Here is a 20,210-nt window from a genome sequence, read left to right as displayed (position 1 = left end):
CTCACCATTTGTTTATTTGCTTGCTGACCCTTTACTGTTTGGGGAGGGGTAGAATCAGTGTGGACACCTGGTTTCAGCCATACTTATTACTTACATTTTGGGCTGCTAAGCCAGGGCTGCGTTTGCAAGAGTGCTTATATTTTAAGTGCTTCATTTAAAGTGTAAACTAGAATTTTTAAATTGAAGCCGGAGTTATTCAGGAGTTATTACTAACTATACTTCGACATGGGAAAGACTGATGTGATTTTTCATTTCTTATCATCCACAGGTAATCTAACTACTGCTCCCAGCTTATCTTCCTGCTTGGTGTTTCTTTTACACAGCCTTTAAAATTGCTAGGTAATCTAACTATTGCTCCCAGCATATCTTCCTGCTTGGTGTTTCTTTTACACAGCCTTTAAAATTGCTAGGTAATCTAACTACTGCTCCCAGCATATCTTCCTGCTTGGTGTTTCTTTTACACAGCCTTTAAAATTGCTAGGTAATCTAACTACTGCTCCCAGCATATCTTCCTGCTTGGTGTTTCTTTTACACAGCCTTTAAGATTGCTAGGTAATCTAACTATAGAGAATTTCATATAGTTTTAAAATCTGTACCAAGGCTGGAATTTACTCTGTATCTGTGTTTGTGGGTTGTCCTCTCACCATTTGTTTATTTGCTTGCTGACCCTTTACTGTTTGGGGAGGGGTAGAATCAGTGTGGACACCTGGTTTCAGCCATACTTATTACTTACATTTTGGACTGCTAAGCCAGGGCTGCATTTGCAAGAGTGCATATATTTTAAGTGCTTCATTTAAAGTGTAAACTAGAATTTTTAAATTGAAGCCGGAGTTATTCAGGAGTTATTACTAACTATACTTCGACCTGGGAAAGACTGATGTGATTTTTCATTTCTTATCATCCACAGGTAATCTAACTACTGCTCCCAGCATATCTTCCTGCTTGGTGTTTCTTTTACACAGCCTTTAAATTTGCTAGGTAATCTAACTACTGCTCCCAGCATATCTTCCTGCTTGGTGTTTCTTTTACACAGCCTTTAAAATTGCTAGGTAATCTAACTACTGCTCCCAGCATATCTTCCTGCTTGGTGTTTCTTTTACACAGCCTTTAAAATTGCTAGGTAATCTAACTACTGCTCCCAGCATATCTTCCTGCTTGGTGTTTCTTTTACACAGCCTTTAAGATTGCTAGGTAATCTAACTATAGAGAATTTCATATAGTTTTAAAATCTGTACCAATGCAGGAATTTACTCTGTATCTGTGTTTGTGGGTTGTCCTCTCACCATTTGTTTATTTGCTTGCTGACCCTTTACTGTTTGGGGAGGGGTAGAATCAGTGTGGACACCTGGTTTCAGCCATACTTATTACTTACATTTTGGGCTGCTAAGCCAGGGCTGCGTTTGCAAGAGTGCTTATATTTTAAGTGCTTCATTTAAAGTGTAAACTAGAATTTTTAAATTGAAGCCGGAATTATTTAGGAGTTATTACTAACTATACTTCGACCTGGGAAAGACTGATGTAATTTTTCATTTCTTATCATCCACAGGTAATCTAACTACTGCTCCCAGCATATCTTCCTGCTTGGTGTTTCTTTTACACAGCCTTTAAATTTGCTAGGTAATCTAACTACTGCTCCCAGCATATCTTCCTGCTTGGTGTTTTTTTTACACAGCCTTTAAAATTGCTAGGTAATCTAACTACTGCTCCCAGCATATCTTCCTGCTTGGTGTTTCTTTTACACAGCCTTTAAAATTGCTAGGTAATCTAACTACTGCTCCCAGCATATCTTCCTGCTTGGTGTTTCTTTTACACAGCCTTTAAGATTGCTAGGTAATCTAACTATAGAGAATTTCATATAGTTTTAAAATCTGTACCAAGGCAGGAATTTACTCTGTATCTGTGTTTGTGGGTTGTCCTCTCACCATTTGTTTATTTGCTTGCTGACCCTTTACTGTTTGGGGAGGGGTAGAATCAGTGTGGACACCTGGTTTCAGCCATACTTATTACTTACATTTTGGGCTGCTAAGCCAGGGCTGCGTTTGCAAGAGTGCTTATATTTTAAGTGCTTCATTTAAAGTGTAAACTAGAATTTTTAAATTGAAGCCAGAGTTATTCAGGAGTTATTACTAACTATACTTCGACCTGGGAAAGACTGATGTGGTTTTTCATTTCTTATCATCCACAGGTAATCTAACTACTGCTCCCAGCATATCTTCCTGCTTGGTGTTTCTTTTACACAGCCTTTAAAATTGCTAGGTATTCTAACTACTGCTCCTAGCATATCTTCCTGCTTGGTGTTTCTTTTAAACAGCCTTTAAAATTGCTAGGTAATCTAACTACTGCTCCCAGCATATCTTCCTGCTTGGTGTTTCTTTTACACAGCCTTTAAGATTGCTAGGTAATCTAACTATAGAGAATTTCATATAGTTTTAAAATCTGTACCAAGGCAGGAATTTACTCTGTATCTGTGTTTGTGGGTTGTCCTCTCACCATTTGTTTATTTGCTTGCTGACCCTTTACTGTTTGGGGAGGGCTAGAATCAGTGTGGACACCTGGTTTCAGCCATACTTATTACTTACATTTTGGGCTGCTAAGCCAGGGCTGCGTTTGCAAGAGTGCTTATATTTTAAGTGCTTCATTTAAAGTGTAAACTAGAATTTTTAAATTGAAGCCGGAGTTATTCAGGAGTTATTACTAACTATACTTCGACCTGGGAAAGACTGATGTGATTTTTCATTTCTTATCATCCACAGGTAATCTAACTACTGCTCCCAGCATATCTTCCTGCTTGGTGTTTCTTTTACACAGCCTTTAAAATTGCTAGGTAATCTAACTACTGCTCCCAGCATATCTTCCTGCTTGGTGTTTCTTTTACACAGCCTTTAAAATTGCTAGGTAATCTAACTACTGCTCCCAGCATATCTTCCTGCTTGGTGTTTCTTTTACACAGCCATTAAAATTGCTAGGTAATCTAACTACTGCTCCCAGCATATCTTCCTGCTTGGTGTTTCTTTTACACAGCCTTTAAGATTGCTAGGTAATCTAACTATAGAGAATTTCATATAGTTTTAAAATCTGTACCAAGGCAGGAATTTACTCTGTATCTGTGTTTGTGGGTTGTCCTCTCACCATTTGTTTATTAGCTTGCTGACCCTTTACTGTTTGGGGAGGGGTAGAATCAGTGTGGACACCTGGTTTCAGCCATACTTATTACTTACATTTTGGGCTGCTAAGCCAGGGCTGCGTTTGCAAGAGTGCTTATATTTTAAGTGCTTCATTTAAAGTGTAAACTAGAATTTTTAAATTGAAGCCGGAGTTATTCAGGAGTTATTAATAACTATACTTCGACCTGGGAAAGACTGATGTGATTTTTCATTTCTTATCATCCACAGGTAATCTAACTACTGCTCCCAGCATATCTTCCTGCTTGGTGTTTCTTTTACACAGCCTTTAAAATTGCTAGGTAATCTAACTACTGCTCCCAGCATATCTTCCTGCTTGGTGTTTCTTTTACACAGCCTTTAAAATTGCTAGGTAATCTAACTACTGCTCCCAGCATATCTTCCTGCTTGGTGTTTCTTTTACACAGCCTTTAAGATTGCTAGGTAATCTAACTATAGAGAATTTTATATAGTTTTAAAATCTGTACCAAGGCAGGAATTTACTCTGTATCTGTGTTTGTGGGTTGTCCTCTCACCATTTGTTTATTTGCTTGCTGACCCTTTACTGTTTGGGGAGGGGTAGAATCAGTGTGGACACCTGGTTTCAGCCATACTTATTACTTACATTTTGGGCTGCTAAGCCAGGGCTGCGTTTGCAAGAGTGCTTATATTTTAAGTGCTTCATTTAAAGTGTAAACTAGAATTTTTAAATTGAAGCCGGATTTATTCAGGAGTTATTACTAACTATACTTCGACCTGGGAAAGACTGATGTGATTTTTCATTTCTTATCATCCACAGGTAATCTAACTACTGCTCCCAGCATATCTTCCTGCTTGGTGTTTCTTTTACACAGCCTTTAAAATTGCTAGGTAATCTAACTACTGCTCCCAGCATATCTTCCTGCTTGGTGTTTCTTTTACACAGCCTTTAAAATTGCTAGGTAATCTAACTACTGCTCCCAGCATATCTTCCTGCTTGGTGTTTCTTTTACACAGCCTTTAAATTTGCTAGGTAATCTAACTACTGCTCCCAGCATATCTTCCTGCTTGGTGTTTCTTTTACACAGCCTTTAAAATTGCTAGGTAATCTAACTACTGCTCCCAGCATATCTTCCTGCTTGGTGTTTCTTTTACACAGCCTTTAAAATTGCTAGGTAATCTAATTACTGCTCCCAGCATATCTCCCTGCTTGGTGTTTCTTTTACACAGCCTTTAAGATTGCTAGGTAATCTAACTATAGAGAATTTCATATAGTTTTAAAATCTGTACCAAGGCAGGAATTTACTCTGTATCTGTGTTTGTGGGTTGTCCTCTCACCATTTGTTTATTTGCTTGCTGACCCTTTACTGTTTGGGGAGGGGTAGAATCAGTGTGGACACCTGGTTTCAGCCATACTTATTACTTACATTTTGGGCTGCTAAGCCAGGGCTGCGTTTGCAAGAGTGCTTATATTTTAAGTGCTTCATTTAAAGTGTAAACTAGAATTTTTAAATTGAAGCCGGAGTTATTCTGGAGTTATTACTAACTATACTTCGACCTGGGAAAGACTGATGTGATTTTTCATTTCTTATCATCCACAGGTAATCTAACTACTGCTCCCAGCATATCTTCCTGCTTGGTGTTTCTTTTACACAGCCTTTAAATTTGCTAGGTAATCTAACTACTGCTCCCAGCATATCTTCCTGCTTGGTGTTTCTTTTACACAGCCTTTAAAATTGCTAGGTAATCTAACTATTGCTCCCAGCATATCTTCCTGCTTGGTGTTTCTTTTACACAGCCTTTAAAATTGCTAGGTAATCTAACTACTGCTCCCAGCATATCTTCCTGCTTGGTGTTTCTTTTACACAGCCTTTAAGATTGCTAGGTAATCTAACTATAGAGAATTTCATATAGTTTTAAAATCTGTACCAAGGCAGGAATTTACTCTGTATATGTGTTTGTGGGTTGTCCTCTCACCATTTGTTTATTTGCTTGCTGACCCTTTACTGTTTGGGGAGGGGTAGAATCAGTGTGGACACCTGGTTTCTGCCATACTTATTACTTACATTTTGGGCTGCTAAGCCAGGGCTGCGTTTGCAAGAGTGCTTAAATTTTAAGTGCTTCATTTAAAGTGTAAACTAGAATTTTTAAATTGAAGCCGGAGTTATTCAGAGTTATTACTAACTATACTTCGACCTGGGAAAGACTGATGTGATTTTTCATTTCTTGTCATCCACAGGTAATCTAACTACTGCTCCCAGCATATCTTCCTGCTTGGTGTTTCTTTTACACAGCCTTTAAAATTGCTAGGTAATCTAACTACTGCTCCCAGCATATCTTCCTGCTTGGTGTTTCTTTTACACAGCCTTTAAAATTGCTAGGTAATCTAACTACTGCTCCCAGCATATCTTCCTGCTTGGTGTTTCTTTTACACAGCCTTTAAGATTGCTAGGTAATCTAACTATAGAGAATTTCATATAGTTTTAAAATCTGTACCAAGGCAGGAATTTACTCTGTATCTGTGTTTGTGGGTTGTCCTCTCACCATTTGTTTATTTGCTTGCTGACCCTTTACTGTTTGGGGAGGGGTAGAATCAGTGTGGACACCTGGTTTCAGCCATACTTATTACTTACATTTTGGGCTGCTAAGCCAGAGCTGCGTTTGCAAGAGTGCTTATATTTTAAGTGCTTCATTTAAAGTGTAAACTAGAATTTTTAAATTGAAGCCGGAGTTATTCTGGAGTTATTACTAACTATACTTCGACCTGGGAAAGACTGATGTGATTTTTCATTTCTTATCATCCACAGGTAATCTAACTACTGCTCCCAGCATATCTTCCTGCTTGGTGTTTCTTTTACACAGCCTTTAAATTTGCTAGGTAATCTAACTACTGCTCCCAGCATATCTTCCTGCTTGGTGTTTCTTTTACACAGCCTTTAAAATTGCTAGGTAATCTAACTACTGCTCCCAGCATATCTTCCTGCTTGGTGTTTCTTTTACACAGCCTTTAAAATTGCTAGGTAATCTAACTACTGCTCCCAGCATATCTTCCTGCTTGGTGTTTCTTTTACACAGCCTTTAAGATTGCAAGGTAATCTAACTATAGAGAATTTCATATAGTTTTAAAATCTGTACCAAGGCAGGAATTTACTCTGTATCTGTGTTTGTGGGTTGTCCTCTCACCATTTGTTTATTTGCTTGCTGACCCTTTACTGTTTGGGGAGGGGTAGAATCAGTGTGGACACCTGGTTTCAGCCATACTTATTACTTACATTTTGGGCTGCTAAGCCAGGGCTGCGTTTGCAAGAGTGCTTATATTTTAAGTGCTTCATTTAAAGTGTAAACTAGAATTTTTAAATTGAAGCCAGAGTTATTCAGGAGTTATTACTAACTATACTTCGACCTGGGAAAGACTGATGTGGTTTTTCATTTCTTATCATCCACAGGTAATCTAACTACTGCTCCCAGCATATCTTCCTGCTTGGTGTTTCTTTTACACAGCCTTTAAAATTGCTAGGTAATCTAACTACTGCTCCCAGCATATCTTCCTGCTTGGTGTTTCTTTTAAACAGCCTTTAAAATTGCTAGGTAATCTAACTACTGCTCCCAGCATATCTTCCTGCTTGGTGTTTCTTTTACACAGCCTTTAAGATTGCTAGGAAATCTAACTATAGAGAATTTCATATAGTTTTAAAATCTGTACCAAGGCAGGAATTTACTCTGTATCTGTGTTTGTGGGTTGTCCTCTCACCATTTGTTTATTTGCTTGCTGACCCTTTACTGTTTGGGGAGGGGTAGAATCAGTGTGGACACCTGGTTTCAGCCATACTTATTACTTACATTTTGGGCTGCTAAGCCAGGGCTGCGTTTGCAAGAGTGCTTATATTTTAAGTGCTTCATTTAAAGTGTAAACTAGAATTTTTAAATTGAAGCCGGAGTTATTACTAACTATACTTCGACCTGGGAAAGACTGATGTGATTTTTCATTTCTTATCATCCACAGGTAATCTAACTACTGCTCCCAGCATATCTTCCTGCTTGGTGTTTCTTTTACACAGCCTTTAAAATTGCTAGGTAATCTAACTACTGCTCCCAGCATATCTTCCTGCTTGGTGTTTCTTTTACACAGCCTTTAAAATTGCTAGGTAATCTAACTTCTGCTCCCAGCATATCTTCCTGCTTGGTGTTTCTTTTACACAGCCTTTAAAATTGCTAGGTAATCTAACTACTGCTCCCAGCATATCTTCCTGCTTGGTGTTTCTTTTACACAGCCTTTAAGATTGCTAGGTAATCTAACTATAGAGAATTTCATATAGTTTTAAAATCTGTACCAAGGCAGGAATTTACTCTGTATCTGTGTTTGTGGGTTGTCCTCTCACCATTTGTTTATTTGCTTGCTGACCCTTTACTGTTTGGGGAGGGGTAGAATCAGTGTGGACACCTGGTTTCAGCCATACTTATTACTTACATTTTGGGCTGCTAAGCCAGGGCTGCGTTTGCAAGAGTGCTTATATTTTAAGTGCTTCATTTAAAGTGTAAACTAGAATTTTTAAATTGAAGCCGGAGTTATTCAGGAGTTATTACTAACTATACTTCGACCTGGGAAAGACTGATGTGATTTTTCATTTCTTATCATCCACAGGTAATCTAACTACTGCTCCCAGCATATCTTCCTGCTTGGTGTTTCTTTTACACAGCCTTTAAAATTGCTAGGTAATCTAACTACTGCTCCCAGCATATCTTCCTGCTTGGTGTTTCTTTTACACAGCCTTTAAAATTGCTAGGTAATCTAACTACTGCTCCCAGCATATCTTCCTGCTTGGTGTTTCTTTTACACAGCCTTTAAGATTGCTAGGTAATCTAACTATAGAGAATTTTATATAGTTTTAAAATCTGTACCAAGGCAGGAATTTACTCTGTATCTGTGTTTGTGGGTTGTCCTCTCACCATTTGTTTATTTGCTTGCTGACCCTTTACTGTTTGGGGAGGGGTAGAATCAGTGTGGACACCTGGTTTCAGCCATACTTATTACTTACATTTTGGGCTGCTAAGCCAGGGCTGCGTTTGCAAGAGTGCTTATATTTTAAGTGCTTCATTTAAAGTGTAAACTAGAATTTTTAAATTGAAGCCGGAGTTATTCAGGAGTTATTACTAACTATAATTCGACCTGGGAAAGACTGATGTGATTTTTCATTTCTTATCATCCACAGGTAATCTAACTACTGCTCCCAGCATATCTTCCTGCTTGGTGTTTCTTTTACACAGCCTTTAAAATTGCTAGGTAATCTAACTACTGCTCCCAGCATATCTTCCTGCTTGGTGTTTCTTTTACACAGCCTTTAAAATTGCTAGGTAATCTAACTACTGCTCCCAGCATATCTTCCTGCTTGGTGTTTCTTTTACACAGCCTTTAAATTTGCTAGGTAATCTAACTACTGCTCCCAGCATATCTTCCTGCTTGGTGTTTCTTTTACACAGCCTTTAAAATTGCTAGGTAATCTAACTACTGCTCCCAGCATATCTTCCTGCTTGGTGTTTCTTTTACACAGCCTTTAAGATTGCTAGGTAATCTAACTATAGAGAATTTCATATAGTTTTAAAATCTGTACCAAGGCAGGAATTGACTCTGTATCTGTGTTTGTGGGTTGTCCTCTCACCATTTGTTTATTTGCTTGCTGACCCTTTACTGTTTGGGGAGGGGTAGAATCAGTGTGGACACCTGGTTTCAGCCATACTTATTACTTACATTTTGGGCTGCTAAGCCAGGGCTGCGTTTGCAAGAGTGCTTATATTTTAAGTGCTTCATTTAAAGTGTAAACTAGAATTTTTAAATTGAAGCCGGAGTTATTCAGGAGTTATTACTAACTATACTTCGACCTGGGAAAGACTGATGTGATTTTTCATTTCTTATCATCCACAGGTAATCTAACTACTGCTCCCAGCATATCTTCCTGCTTGGTGTTTCTTTTACACAGCCTTTAAAATTGCTAGGTAATCTAACTACTGCTCCCAGCATATCTTCCTGCTTGGTGTTTCTTTTACACAGCCTTTAAAATTGCTAGGTAATCTAACTACTGCTCCCAGCATATCTTCCTGCTTGGTGTTTCTTTTACACAGCCTTTAAATTTGCTAGGTAATCTAACTACTGCTCCCAGCATATCTTCCTGCTTGGTGTTTCTTTTACACAGCCTTTAAAATTGCTAGGTAATCTAACTACTGCTCCCAGCATATCTTCCTGCTTGGTGTTTCTTTTACACAGCCTTTAAAATTGCTAGGTAATCTAACTACTGCTCCCAGCATATCTTCCTGCTTGGTGTTTCTTTTACACAGCCTTTAAGATTGCTAGGTAATCTAACTATAGAGAATTTCATATAGTTTTAAAATCTGTACCAAGGCAGGAATTTACTCTGTATCTGTGTTTGTGGGTTGTCCTCTCACCATTTGTTTATTTGCTTGCTGACCCTTTACTGTTTGGGGAGGGGTAGAATCAGTGTGGACACCTGGTTTCAGCCATACTTATTACTTACATTTTGGGCTGCTAAGCCAGGGCTGCGTTTGCAAGAGTGCTTATATTTTAAGTGCTTCATTTAAAGTGTAAACTACAATTTTTAAATTGAAGCCGGAGTTATTCAGGAGTTATTACTAACTATACTTCGACCTGGGAAAGACTGATGTGATTTTTCATTTCTTATCATCCACAGGTAATCTAACTACTGCTCCCAGCATATCTTCCTGCTTGGTGTTTCTTTTACACAGCCTTTAAAATTGCTAGGTAATCTAACTACTGCTCCCAGCATATCTTCCTGCTTGGTGTTTCTTTTACACAGCCTTTAAAATTGCTAGGTAATCTAACTACTGCTCCCAGCATATCTTCCTGCTTGGTGTTTCTTTTACACAGCCTTTAAAATTGCTAGGTAATCTAACTACTGCTCCCAGCATATCTTCCTGCTTGGTGTTTCTTTTACACAGCCTTTAAAATTGCTAGGTAATCTAACTACTGCTCCCAGCATATCTTCCTGCTTGGTGTTTCTTTTACACAGCCTTTAAAATTGCTAGGTAATCTAACTACTGCTCCCAGCATATCTTCCTGCTTGGTGTTTCTTTTACACAGCCTTTAAGATTGCTAGGTAATCTAACTATAGAGAATTTCATATAGTTTTAAAATCTGTACCAAGGCAGGAATTTACTCTGTATCTGTGTTTGTGGGTTGTCCTCTCACCATTTGTTTATTTGCTTGCTGACCCTTTACTGTTTGGGGAGGGGTAGAATCAGTGTGGACACCTGGTTTCAGCCATACTTATTACTTACATTTTGGGCTGCTAAGCCAGGGCTGCGTTTGCAAGAGTGCTTATATTTTAAGTGCTTCATTTAAAGTGTAAACTACAATTTTTAAATTGAAGCCGGAGTTATTCAGGAGTTATACAGGAGGAGAACAGAAGGAGAAACTAACAAAACAACTATTCCTGCTATTAGGACTGGTTTTTAAAAACCACCACACTACCACCATGCATATGGATTGTGCCTGTACCTGGATTCCCAATGCTGCTCACATATCCTGACCTCCTCATGCAATCTGCTTATCCACCCCAACTATGCCATACCGAACGACGCACCAAAATGACCCCTCTAATGGACCTTGGTTGTGGCCCTAAATCTTGAGGCTTGGTGAAATTTGGATCAACTCATTGTCCCTTTCCTCTTAAGTTTAAACTAACCTTTACATAAATGTTATAATACGGTCACCCTTGTATCCAGCCCATCTGTGTCACCTCCCCTTAGAATGTAAGCGCTCACGAGCAGGGCCCTCTTCCCTCATGTGCTTCTCCATCACTTGATTATACAACCGTACCACACCCTTGGTTGCTGACACCATGCTGCTTATCTAAGTGTTATGCAGCAATGTATTAATCCTGTATCTGTCCTGCATTGTTTGTACTGTTAAACAAATGAGCACACAAGAAAACAGTTATTATGTACATTGTAAGGCGCTGCGGAACCCTTGTGGCGCCATATAAATAAAGGATAATTATAACGTGGACCTAGTGGCTTGGTCTGTTTGTTGTTACACTTGGAACAGACAAACAGCCTTGGTTCTGTTGGACATGGTACATACTGTCACTCAGAGAAACAGTATAAAACAGAAAAGACATATAAAAACAAGAAGGCTGTGGGACACAGGAGGAGAAACCCCCCTCCCACAGATCAGATTCCCCTGCACTTACACCCCAGTTACTTACAGCCTCTTTACCAGGGATGTAATCAGGGGATGTTGTCCTGCAGCAGAGGAATCCAGCCTTCTGTGTCTTACACTGCAATCTCCTATATAGCGATGCAGTATGAGCTGCTGTGTAATGAAGAGCGGAAGCCCTGCTGTACACAGCCGCTTGCCGCATAGAGAGACCAGCGCTGCCTTTAAGCTCTACCCCCCCTTCTTTATGCCGTAAAGGGCTTTACAAGATTGCTTCTGTGGCCATTAACACCCCCCCCCCCCCCCCCCCACGTGTACAGCGGACCGCCTCTCTGCCCCGCGAGTAACAGCAGGGAGAGCAGGCACCTGTCAGCTGCCCCACGTGTAACAGCGGGGAGAGGGAGAGCCCGGCAGGTAGGAGGGAGAGCAGGCGCCTGGTCGCGCACTTATCCCCTGCCCCGCGCTACTGTAACAGCGGGGAGAGGGAGAGCCAGGCGGGAGAGCAGACACCTGGTCGCGCACTTGTCCCCTGGTCCGCGCTACTGAAACAGCAGGGAGAGCAGGGCGGGAGGAGAGCAGATAGTCGCGCTTGTAGCGCACTTTATATCAGCTGCCCCGCACCAGGCTGAGCCAGGTGCCGCGCTTACCAGCAGGAGAGCATAGTGCTCTGCATTAGCTGCCCAGCATTCTAATTATGTAAAACAGCTGGGCATCAGCGGGGCTGGGAGCCAGGGGATGCGCAGGTGGTTACTCACTGGTCCCCGATGGAGTCTCTGCAGCTTCAGCACTGCTCTTCTTCCTGTTGAGAATGTGCTGTGGCGGTAAGGAGCTGTCAGTGCTTTTCATATAAGCACTGTGCACTCCTTCCTGCCTCCTATAAGGACAGGTCACCAGGTACCCGGACCCCACCTTTAGAGGGGTGGCGAAGGGTACCCAATAGTGTAAAAAGTGTACAAAATATATATACCTAAATAAAATAATAAACATATGTGCTGCTGGATCACAGCAGATTGTGACCAGCTCCATGAGGCATTTTCTAAACTGAGGGCTGATGGGGCATAGAGGGGGGAGGAGCTTCACACTTCTAAATTATTTAAAGTGTCAGCTCCAGTTATCCACGCCTCTATACCCCAGCGTGAGCATCTCCAGTGTCCCCTAGTGGATGAAAGAAAAATAGTTGCCTCATACCTAGCAGCTAAATCACTTTCATTTAAGGCTATGAGTAATAGCCTGTAAGTTATGGTCAGTAACTGGAGGCACTCAACAGGATGGTTCCTAAAATAGCATGCAACATCTTAATACTGTCCATTGCAAAACAATGAAAATGATAGTTTGAGCATAGGTCAGAATACTAGGTATTCTTATTCTATGAAAGTTTAAATTCTTTCGAGGTGCCTGAAGAACACACAAGTACCACTTAACCTGCCCAGGACATGTAGCATTTATATTTCCAGATTAGTACATAGCCTGTCATCTTGGTACAACCTCAAAGTTACATAGCAACTCTTAACTACTCTTCATTTAAATAAAAAAAGTTTGTAACTTAAATACTGCAAAAATGGTACCACAAGCTTACTTTAACATTTCTGGCAGTTACACAATACCCACTTCTGCAGTATATTTTAGCAAACTCTTCAACAATCTGCACTGAGTCAGTAATGCAAGAAGGCTCAACCTTATTAATGCTGTAATCTCATTGGGAAAAAAAATAAAAAAAATCAATTTAAAATGGTTTTGCAATAAGTATATTCAGGTATAGTTGCTTAACACCATATTTTGGTCTATCATAAATTAGTTTGTAATTACAAGTCAGCCACACAAGATATTTTGAGACCTTTATTAACAAGATGCTTGCAGTTTGTTGACTTTGAAAAAAAAAAATCAGGTGTACGTTTATTACAAATTAAAAATGAGGTTCTTAAAAATCTTGGTTTGACCAGATAAGAAACAATTTAAAAACCTTTGTAGGTAGATTGCAAAAAAATGTTTTTAAAAAATTGTCATTCCCAAAAGGAGACCATAGATAAAAAATAAAACGTCGCTGCAAGAAACCATGCAGAACGACATCTGGTCAACAGCAAAAAGCAAGCACTTAAGGTCTTCAGTTCCAATTCTTTGTTCAATTTCTTATTGCTGGAATTTCAAATCTTGTTTTTATTTGATGACAAAACTGCAAGGAAAAAAAAAAAAAAAAAAGTTGCTTGAAAATCATTTCATATAATTGTGTGAAACGTTAGATTTATAAGTCCATTTCGGGTAAATACTTCATAAATAGCAGATGCAAGAGCCTGTCAAATATTCTCCCTTTCCATACTAAACACTCAGGGACTTTTCCTTCCTTCCTTCCTTCCTTCCTTATGCCCGCCCCCCCCCCCCCCCCAAGAAACATTTCACAAAATAAAAAAATCCTGCGTAATGCTAGGATTACAAATGTGCTCATCAGGATCACACTAACCCGGATGGTGGTAGAGGTGGTAAGCCGGTATTTACTCAGCCCCGCCCTGCTCAGCCTCGGGAGCGGACGTGTTTTCTGCTGATGTTTCGGCTGCCTTGGTCTCTTTACCATCTTGTGGTTTAGGGTTTTCTGGGCGTCTGCGTCTGTAGTTAAAGTTACGGCGGTACCGGCGTTGAGGTGGTTGTTGACTCTGGGTTGCATCTCCTTGATTTTCTTTGTCTTCTTCATTCCCCTCTTCTCTGGGTTGCCGCTGACGAGGTGGTCCTCTGTAAGAGGGCAGTCAATCAGAACATTTGTTAACATTCACAGAAGTGTTAAAGCAGAGGCATATACTATTTATGTAGCTCGTGTTACTAAAGCTAAAGAGGCCATTTGAGTCAATTAATGAAAAAGTAATCCTTATTGTGGTCATCTCAGATTAACACAATGCAGTAGAAATATCTGCAGAGAAAAAAAAAAAAAAAAAAAAAACTAAAACCAGTTTAAAAATATTTTCCTTTTAAGATATCACTGAAGCATCCTACTGCAATTGAGACTGTACAATGCCCAAATCTCTAATGGACAGCAGACATCTAGCAATTAAAAAAAAAAAATTTACATTTGCAGGGAATGGAAATAGCAGTACTTTACCAGAACATGTTTGGGATAGTCATTACGTCGACAATTACGTCAGTGATGACAGGCAACAAGTTAACATTCCCAGAATGTCTACATTTAGGTTAGGCATAGAGGGAAGGTTAGGGAATACTTAAACACTGAGGTATGATCCAGACATGACTCATGACCACTGGGACCTGGTAGCCAACTGGAGCAAGCAAGTAAACACTGGGCCACCAAGTCAATTTTCTAACATGTGAAGGTTATACCACACCCATTTTTTAAACATGATCAGTTAACAGATTTATACCTGCGGAATCGCGGTCTAAACCCTCTGTACATGTTCTGTCGTACTGGTCTGCCTTGTTCGCCTACTGCTTGGCTGTCGGCTCCCTATGAAGGAAAAAGCAAAATCATTAAAAATGGATTAAGCTCTTCTGAAACATCAGTCGGGGGGGGAGGGGGTTGGAGAAGCAGGTCAGGACTTTAATGTTTCATCTAGTAATGCAATTATATATTCTAAACAAAAAAAATTATATATATATATATATAAAAATTCCTGCTCAAAGTTAGCAAAGTTATACCCCCCTGCTTTACTTTTGTATTTGTGATAAAGTCTTGGCATTTAAAAACACTGCAGAGTTAAAACAGAAAACATGATAGGTGCATTTATATATTGGCTTGCAACCGAAGTAAAGGTTTAGTTTGGTTGGAGACAAAATATCAATTTCTCATCTGGATCTGTTTGAAGCAACACATCATGGATTTGGTAAACCCTTTGTCTGGTGTTACAAGTAAAGGTCTTGACAAAGCAGACACAAGTCTGCTGAATTACAGGTGATATTTAGCATGTTTTCACTTAGAACTACACTTTAACTCATGTAATTCACAAGCTTTAAAGGCTTGTTAATCCCAATTCAAGTGGACAACTACCTCCACCACTTCACCCTGTACTGGGGCATTGGGATATTGTTGTCTGCGCCCATATGGTCTCCTTAAGTAGTATGGTGGGTAGCGACGCCTCCGGTAAGGCAGTTGTTGATTAGCACCCTCTCCCTCTGCCGCACTTTCAACTTCTTCTGGCTTCTCTCCACCTTCACTGTTTTGGTAGTTTTGCTGGTAGTTACGTGGAGGACCTCTGCGACGTGGATAGCGCCGATAATGATTGCGATCTGCTGCATATTTGCTGCCTTGGACTGGAACACCACCAGGACCAGTTACATTAGCTGCCTCTGCACCCTGAAGGAATACAACAATACTGTTAGGTGTTTACGTATTTTTCAATACAAAGGGCAGCACAGACGGTGTAATGGTTAGCGTTACTGCCTCACAGCAATGAGGTCATGGGTTCAATTCCCACCATGGCCCTAGAGTTTGTGTATTCTCCCTGTGCTTGCGTGGGTTTCCTCCGGGTACTCCGGTTTCCTCCCACACTCCAAAAATATACTGGTAGGTTAATTGGCTACCCTCAAAATTGACCACAAGTGTGTATGTGTGTGAGCATGTGTTAGGGAATATAGATTGTAAGCTCCACTGGGGCAGGGACGGATGTGAATGGGCAAATATTCTCTCTGTAAAGCGCTGCGGAATATGTGTGCGCTATATAAATAACTGGTAATAAATAAAATAAATATTAAATTGTTAGAAGTGCATAGCTGAACCTTCCGGCTGCAGATCAGATATGGCAGCCCAACATGGAATTTCTCTGCACCTCTATGTGGTGGGAGGGAACATTGCATCCTCCAACAATGTCAAGACAGCAGCAATTAGATAACACTTCAGGCCCTCTACTCCCATACAACTGCAATCTTCTACAAAGCATTGCACAACATTCATTGCGAGGGGTTTTTTAATGTAAGCAGAACAATGTTTGATTAGCATGGAGTAAGTCAAAGCAACACTTCAGCATGGTTACAACTGACTATTACAAGTCACTGTAGTTCCATTTAGGAGAACACAATGCACAATAAGCTATTTTTATTTAGCACATCAACTTACTTATATTACATTAGGGTAGCACAGATATACTGGAAGGTTACTTGGTTCCTGACAAAAATTAACCCTAGTGTGTAGGTGTGAGCATGTGGTAGAGAATATAGATTGTAAGCTTCACTGGGTCAGGGACTGATGTGAAAGGCCAAATATTTGCTGCAGAAGTTGTTTGTATAAAGATTTTTTTTTTTTTATTACCAGTTATTTATGTAGCACATCTGGCATAGACCCAGTTGTTGTAGGGAGAGAGACTAGAATGCAGATTCTACACATTTGGATTTCATAGTTTTAATCTGTAGAAATTGCTTTAACACTGGGTTGAGAGTTGTGTACGTCAACTAATTTTTTTTTTTTTTTTTTTTTTTTACACCTAAAGCTTTAAACATAACATTTTAGGGAGTAATGCAAGGATGAGAAATTACCACTCTCGGGGACTTTAAATGCTCCCCCCCCTCACACCCTGTAACAGCAAGTTCCTAGTTAAACATTAATTTACTTTTGCTCTTTTCAATATGCTGTCCAGCTGGATGCCAATAAAGCTGTACAAGATAAAGCCTGAACAAGGAACACCTACAAATTGCTATAGATTATGAAGTTAATCGTTTCAAGCTTAATACAGAAGGATATTACAAAGAATTCACAGAATCAAATAAAAAAAAAAAAAAAAAGTAAGTTTAGCACTGAAACAGTCACCTTCTCTCCTTCGACTACATCAAACTCTACAGTCTCTCCATCTCCCACACTGCGAAGATACTTCCTTGGGTTGTTCTTCTTGATGGCAGTCTACAAAAGCATCAAGAAAGTGTTTCATGAAAAAGTCACAAGATACAGAATAAAGTTAGGACTTCATAAACAGTGAGAAATAGCCTATATACACAGACTAGGTTACAAGGATAGGCTCTTTACAGATTTTGGGAGTAAGCACTTTGGTATTTAGTTTAATGAACTAGTCAATTTGTGGACTTTCAGTGTTCAATTGACTCAATAGCACCCATCACTGCTTAGTTCAGACAACTCTAGCATCTCTAAAGCCAGACTAGGTGGGAGAATTCAATTAGTCGCAAAAACCTTACGTCTGACAAGTTTGCGCGTTTTGGTACAATATTTTTGCATCTTTCGTCTATGCACACTGTTTTTCACACTATTAGAAAAGACACGAAAATACAGTCTAGCAAAAACCTTGCATGGTGAAACCAGCCTGTACCCCATAAAAAGCCTAACAGACATTGGAAATCAATATAGAAGTATTAGTGGACCCAATAAAAGTATTGTTTTCCAGTTGCTCAAATATGTATATATCAGCCATTTTGACAAGTGAAAAAAAAATGATAAAAAGCAACATTGAGAAAATTGCTGCAGTTAATTACATTAAAATGGGAGTATATTGTTAAATTGTAATTTTTTTTTTTTTAAAGTACAACTGGTGAGGCCATCTGCAATGTTTCACACCTGTCCCATCCATACAGCCCCCTCCCAAAATACCTCACCCAGCACTTTAAACCCATTTTTAAAGCAATTTACAATTTAACCCCAAAAAAACACATTAAGGGGAATTAAATTATTTTGCCTAATTAGTCATTAGGGGGTCCAAGTCCCCACACTTTAGCCAAAAATAAGGCTTTTGTACAAGTATTCACCTGCTCTGAGATTGTGAAAACAGTTCAAGCACATGTGAAAACAGCTATAGGATTGCATGAGACAGTTTGTACGAAGAGTGTACACCTGCGAACACTTTCCCAAAACTCTGCTTTTCGTGGCTAATTTAATCCAGCCCTAGTATAACATTTCGCAGTCTTCTTGGATGTGAGCAAAGTGACAAGTTAAGCAGCAAAGGTTTCTAATTGTAAGCTGTAGTGGTGATTTCTAAGTTAGCACAAACCAAAAAAAAAAAAAAAGTACATCTTTAGAAGGGGGAATTGTTTTGCTACAATTGTGAACATTTGAAAAAGAAAACTCATATTCTGGACAATATGGGAATCAGGAAACAAAGTGGTTACATCACTGGTAACTATGATACCTTTGCAAACCTTTAGCAAAACTGCTGTGAAATAGTGATCTGCTTTTGACTATGTACCCTCTGGCACGTTTTAAACAGTGCAAAAACACAGGACAAGCAAAGTGCATAACTGGATTTACTTGTAATTTGTGTAGACTCCAATGTAGTGGTGAAGTCACTGTTTAAATTAGTAATTTGTATAGTTTCAAATATGAATATTCAAGGGGGTTACTTAATAGATGTACACAAACTACACAACCAGTGGGGACAACAAAAACATCTAGAAGTACCGGAAATGCTCAGTTAACCAGTTTTTAGGGGCTGGGATACATAAACTCTCACCTGGTGTACAAACACATCATCCTTGGTGTCATTCCTAGATTTGGAGTAGAAAAAAAAAAAAAAAAAAAAAGATTAAAAAAAATATTATATAGATAATATAATATACAATAAAAAGGCAAGTAGTATTTCATTGTCACAATTAACTATTTTTTAAAAAGCAGGAGTTTACTGGATTGTAACCATAACATGTTTAAGAAAAAAAAATACTTAAAGCCTACATTCCTGCTAAGATACAAAGCTGCCATTTTTCAGTAAATCCCAAGATCAGGGAGTAGTGAATGGGACCAGTATCCTGTCATGCAGACAAAACACACATCAGGATGGACTCACCTGTTTATAAATCCATATCCATTACGCACATTAAACCATTTGACAGTGCCCAAAACCTTGGTTGCTAGAAAAGAGAAAAGAAGAGGGAGTCAGTGATCACACATCTGGAGGCAATTGGGAACATAAACAGGGGTCAGACCAGGCCACGACCCTGCAGCTATCCTCGGGAACACAGGGGTGTACTACACACACACGCAGCAGGGAGGGGGACCGGGCCTGCAGCAGACGACTAAGTACCACGTGGCTGGAGCCAAGCCAAGACCCGGCTCCCTCCCCGGGACCCCCTCACACACACTGACAGCACCACCGACCCCGCATAGAGACGTGCACCCCCCAGGCTCCACGTGTGAGTAGGCTGGTGGAGACGAGGCGGGGTCTGACACAATGGGGCTGAGCGTGGCCGGCTAGGCCGCAAGCGGGCGGACATTTTGAGGCGAGGACACAGGAAACGGTGACGTCACGGCAGCGGGCGGGCGAGGGGGGAGAGCAACGCGTGGCGAGCGTTTCAACCGTCAGAGCCCAACCGACATTAACCTCCTCACTGCCGCGCCGGTAAGAAAGAGGGGGGGGGGGGGTCAACTCTCTCACCACCCGATACAATCTCTTACCGATGACCTTCTTCTCCCCCACGGTAGCCACCGGTTCCGGGCCGGACTTGCTCTCCAGGGCGGCTGGCTGCTGCGTTTCGACGTCGCTGCTCATGGTGATAATGGCTGCGTGGTGGTAATGACGACTCTGGTTGCTTTCAGAGGTGGTGACTCGGGCCGGCGGTGGCTCGTTTGTTTCCTTCCCCGGGTGTTGATGGTAACTCAGGCCGGCGGTGGGGGGCTGCTGCCTTCGAGCTCCCTGCTGTCCGCTCTCCGCTCCCGCTACCGATCGAACTGCCTAAAATGACGTTACAGACGGGTTAATCATCGCAGACGGCCCTCCCCGCGCGCCCTCTGATTGGCCGAGCGACGCGTCAGTCTGCTGCGCTCCCAAGCGATTGCTTGATGCCGCCGTCAATCAAGGAGAAGCGTGCAGGGATTGACTGAAGGTTTTCGCGGATGAGCACTATTGGCTGAGCAGCATGTCAATAACAGGATTGGCGGGATTACTGTTAGAGTCAGACCATGGCCTCAGACGGCTCCATGTAGCACTACTAGCTGCTGCCCTGAATACTAACATAGT

At 40.5% G+C, this 20,210-nt stretch overlaps 1 protein-coding gene across 1 annotated transcript; it reads right to left on the bottom strand.

Annotated features, from left to right (window-relative positions):
• Positions 1–13,151: 13,151 nt before the first annotated feature.
• On the bottom strand, positions 13,152–19,931 carry YBX1 (Y-box binding protein 1). Its single transcript, XM_088453977.1, has 8 exons — positions 19,649–19,931; positions 19,041–19,104; positions 18,711–18,744; positions 17,066–17,155; positions 15,314–15,619; positions 14,691–14,773; positions 13,784–14,049; positions 13,152–13,498 (listed from the first exon to the last, which is right to left on the bottom strand). The coding sequence occupies exons 1-7, from the start codon at positions 19,740–19,742 to the stop codon at positions 13,815–13,817; spliced, it is 906 nt and encodes a 301-aa protein (XP_088310103.1). The 5' UTR covers positions 19,743–19,931; the 3' UTR covers positions 13,152–13,498; positions 13,784–13,814.
• Between the last annotated feature and the right edge of the window lie 279 nt (positions 19,932–20,210).

This window comes from Taudactylus pleione, unplaced genomic scaffold (genome assembly GCF_031769625.1).
Source record: "Taudactylus pleione unplaced genomic scaffold, aTauple2 ptg000604l, whole genome shotgun sequence".
Taxonomy (NCBI): domain Eukaryota; kingdom Metazoa; phylum Chordata; class Amphibia; order Anura; family Myobatrachidae; genus Taudactylus; species Taudactylus pleione.
The sequence above is the reverse complement of the archived record's forward strand: the minus strand, read 5'-3'. Positions and strand labels throughout refer to the sequence as shown.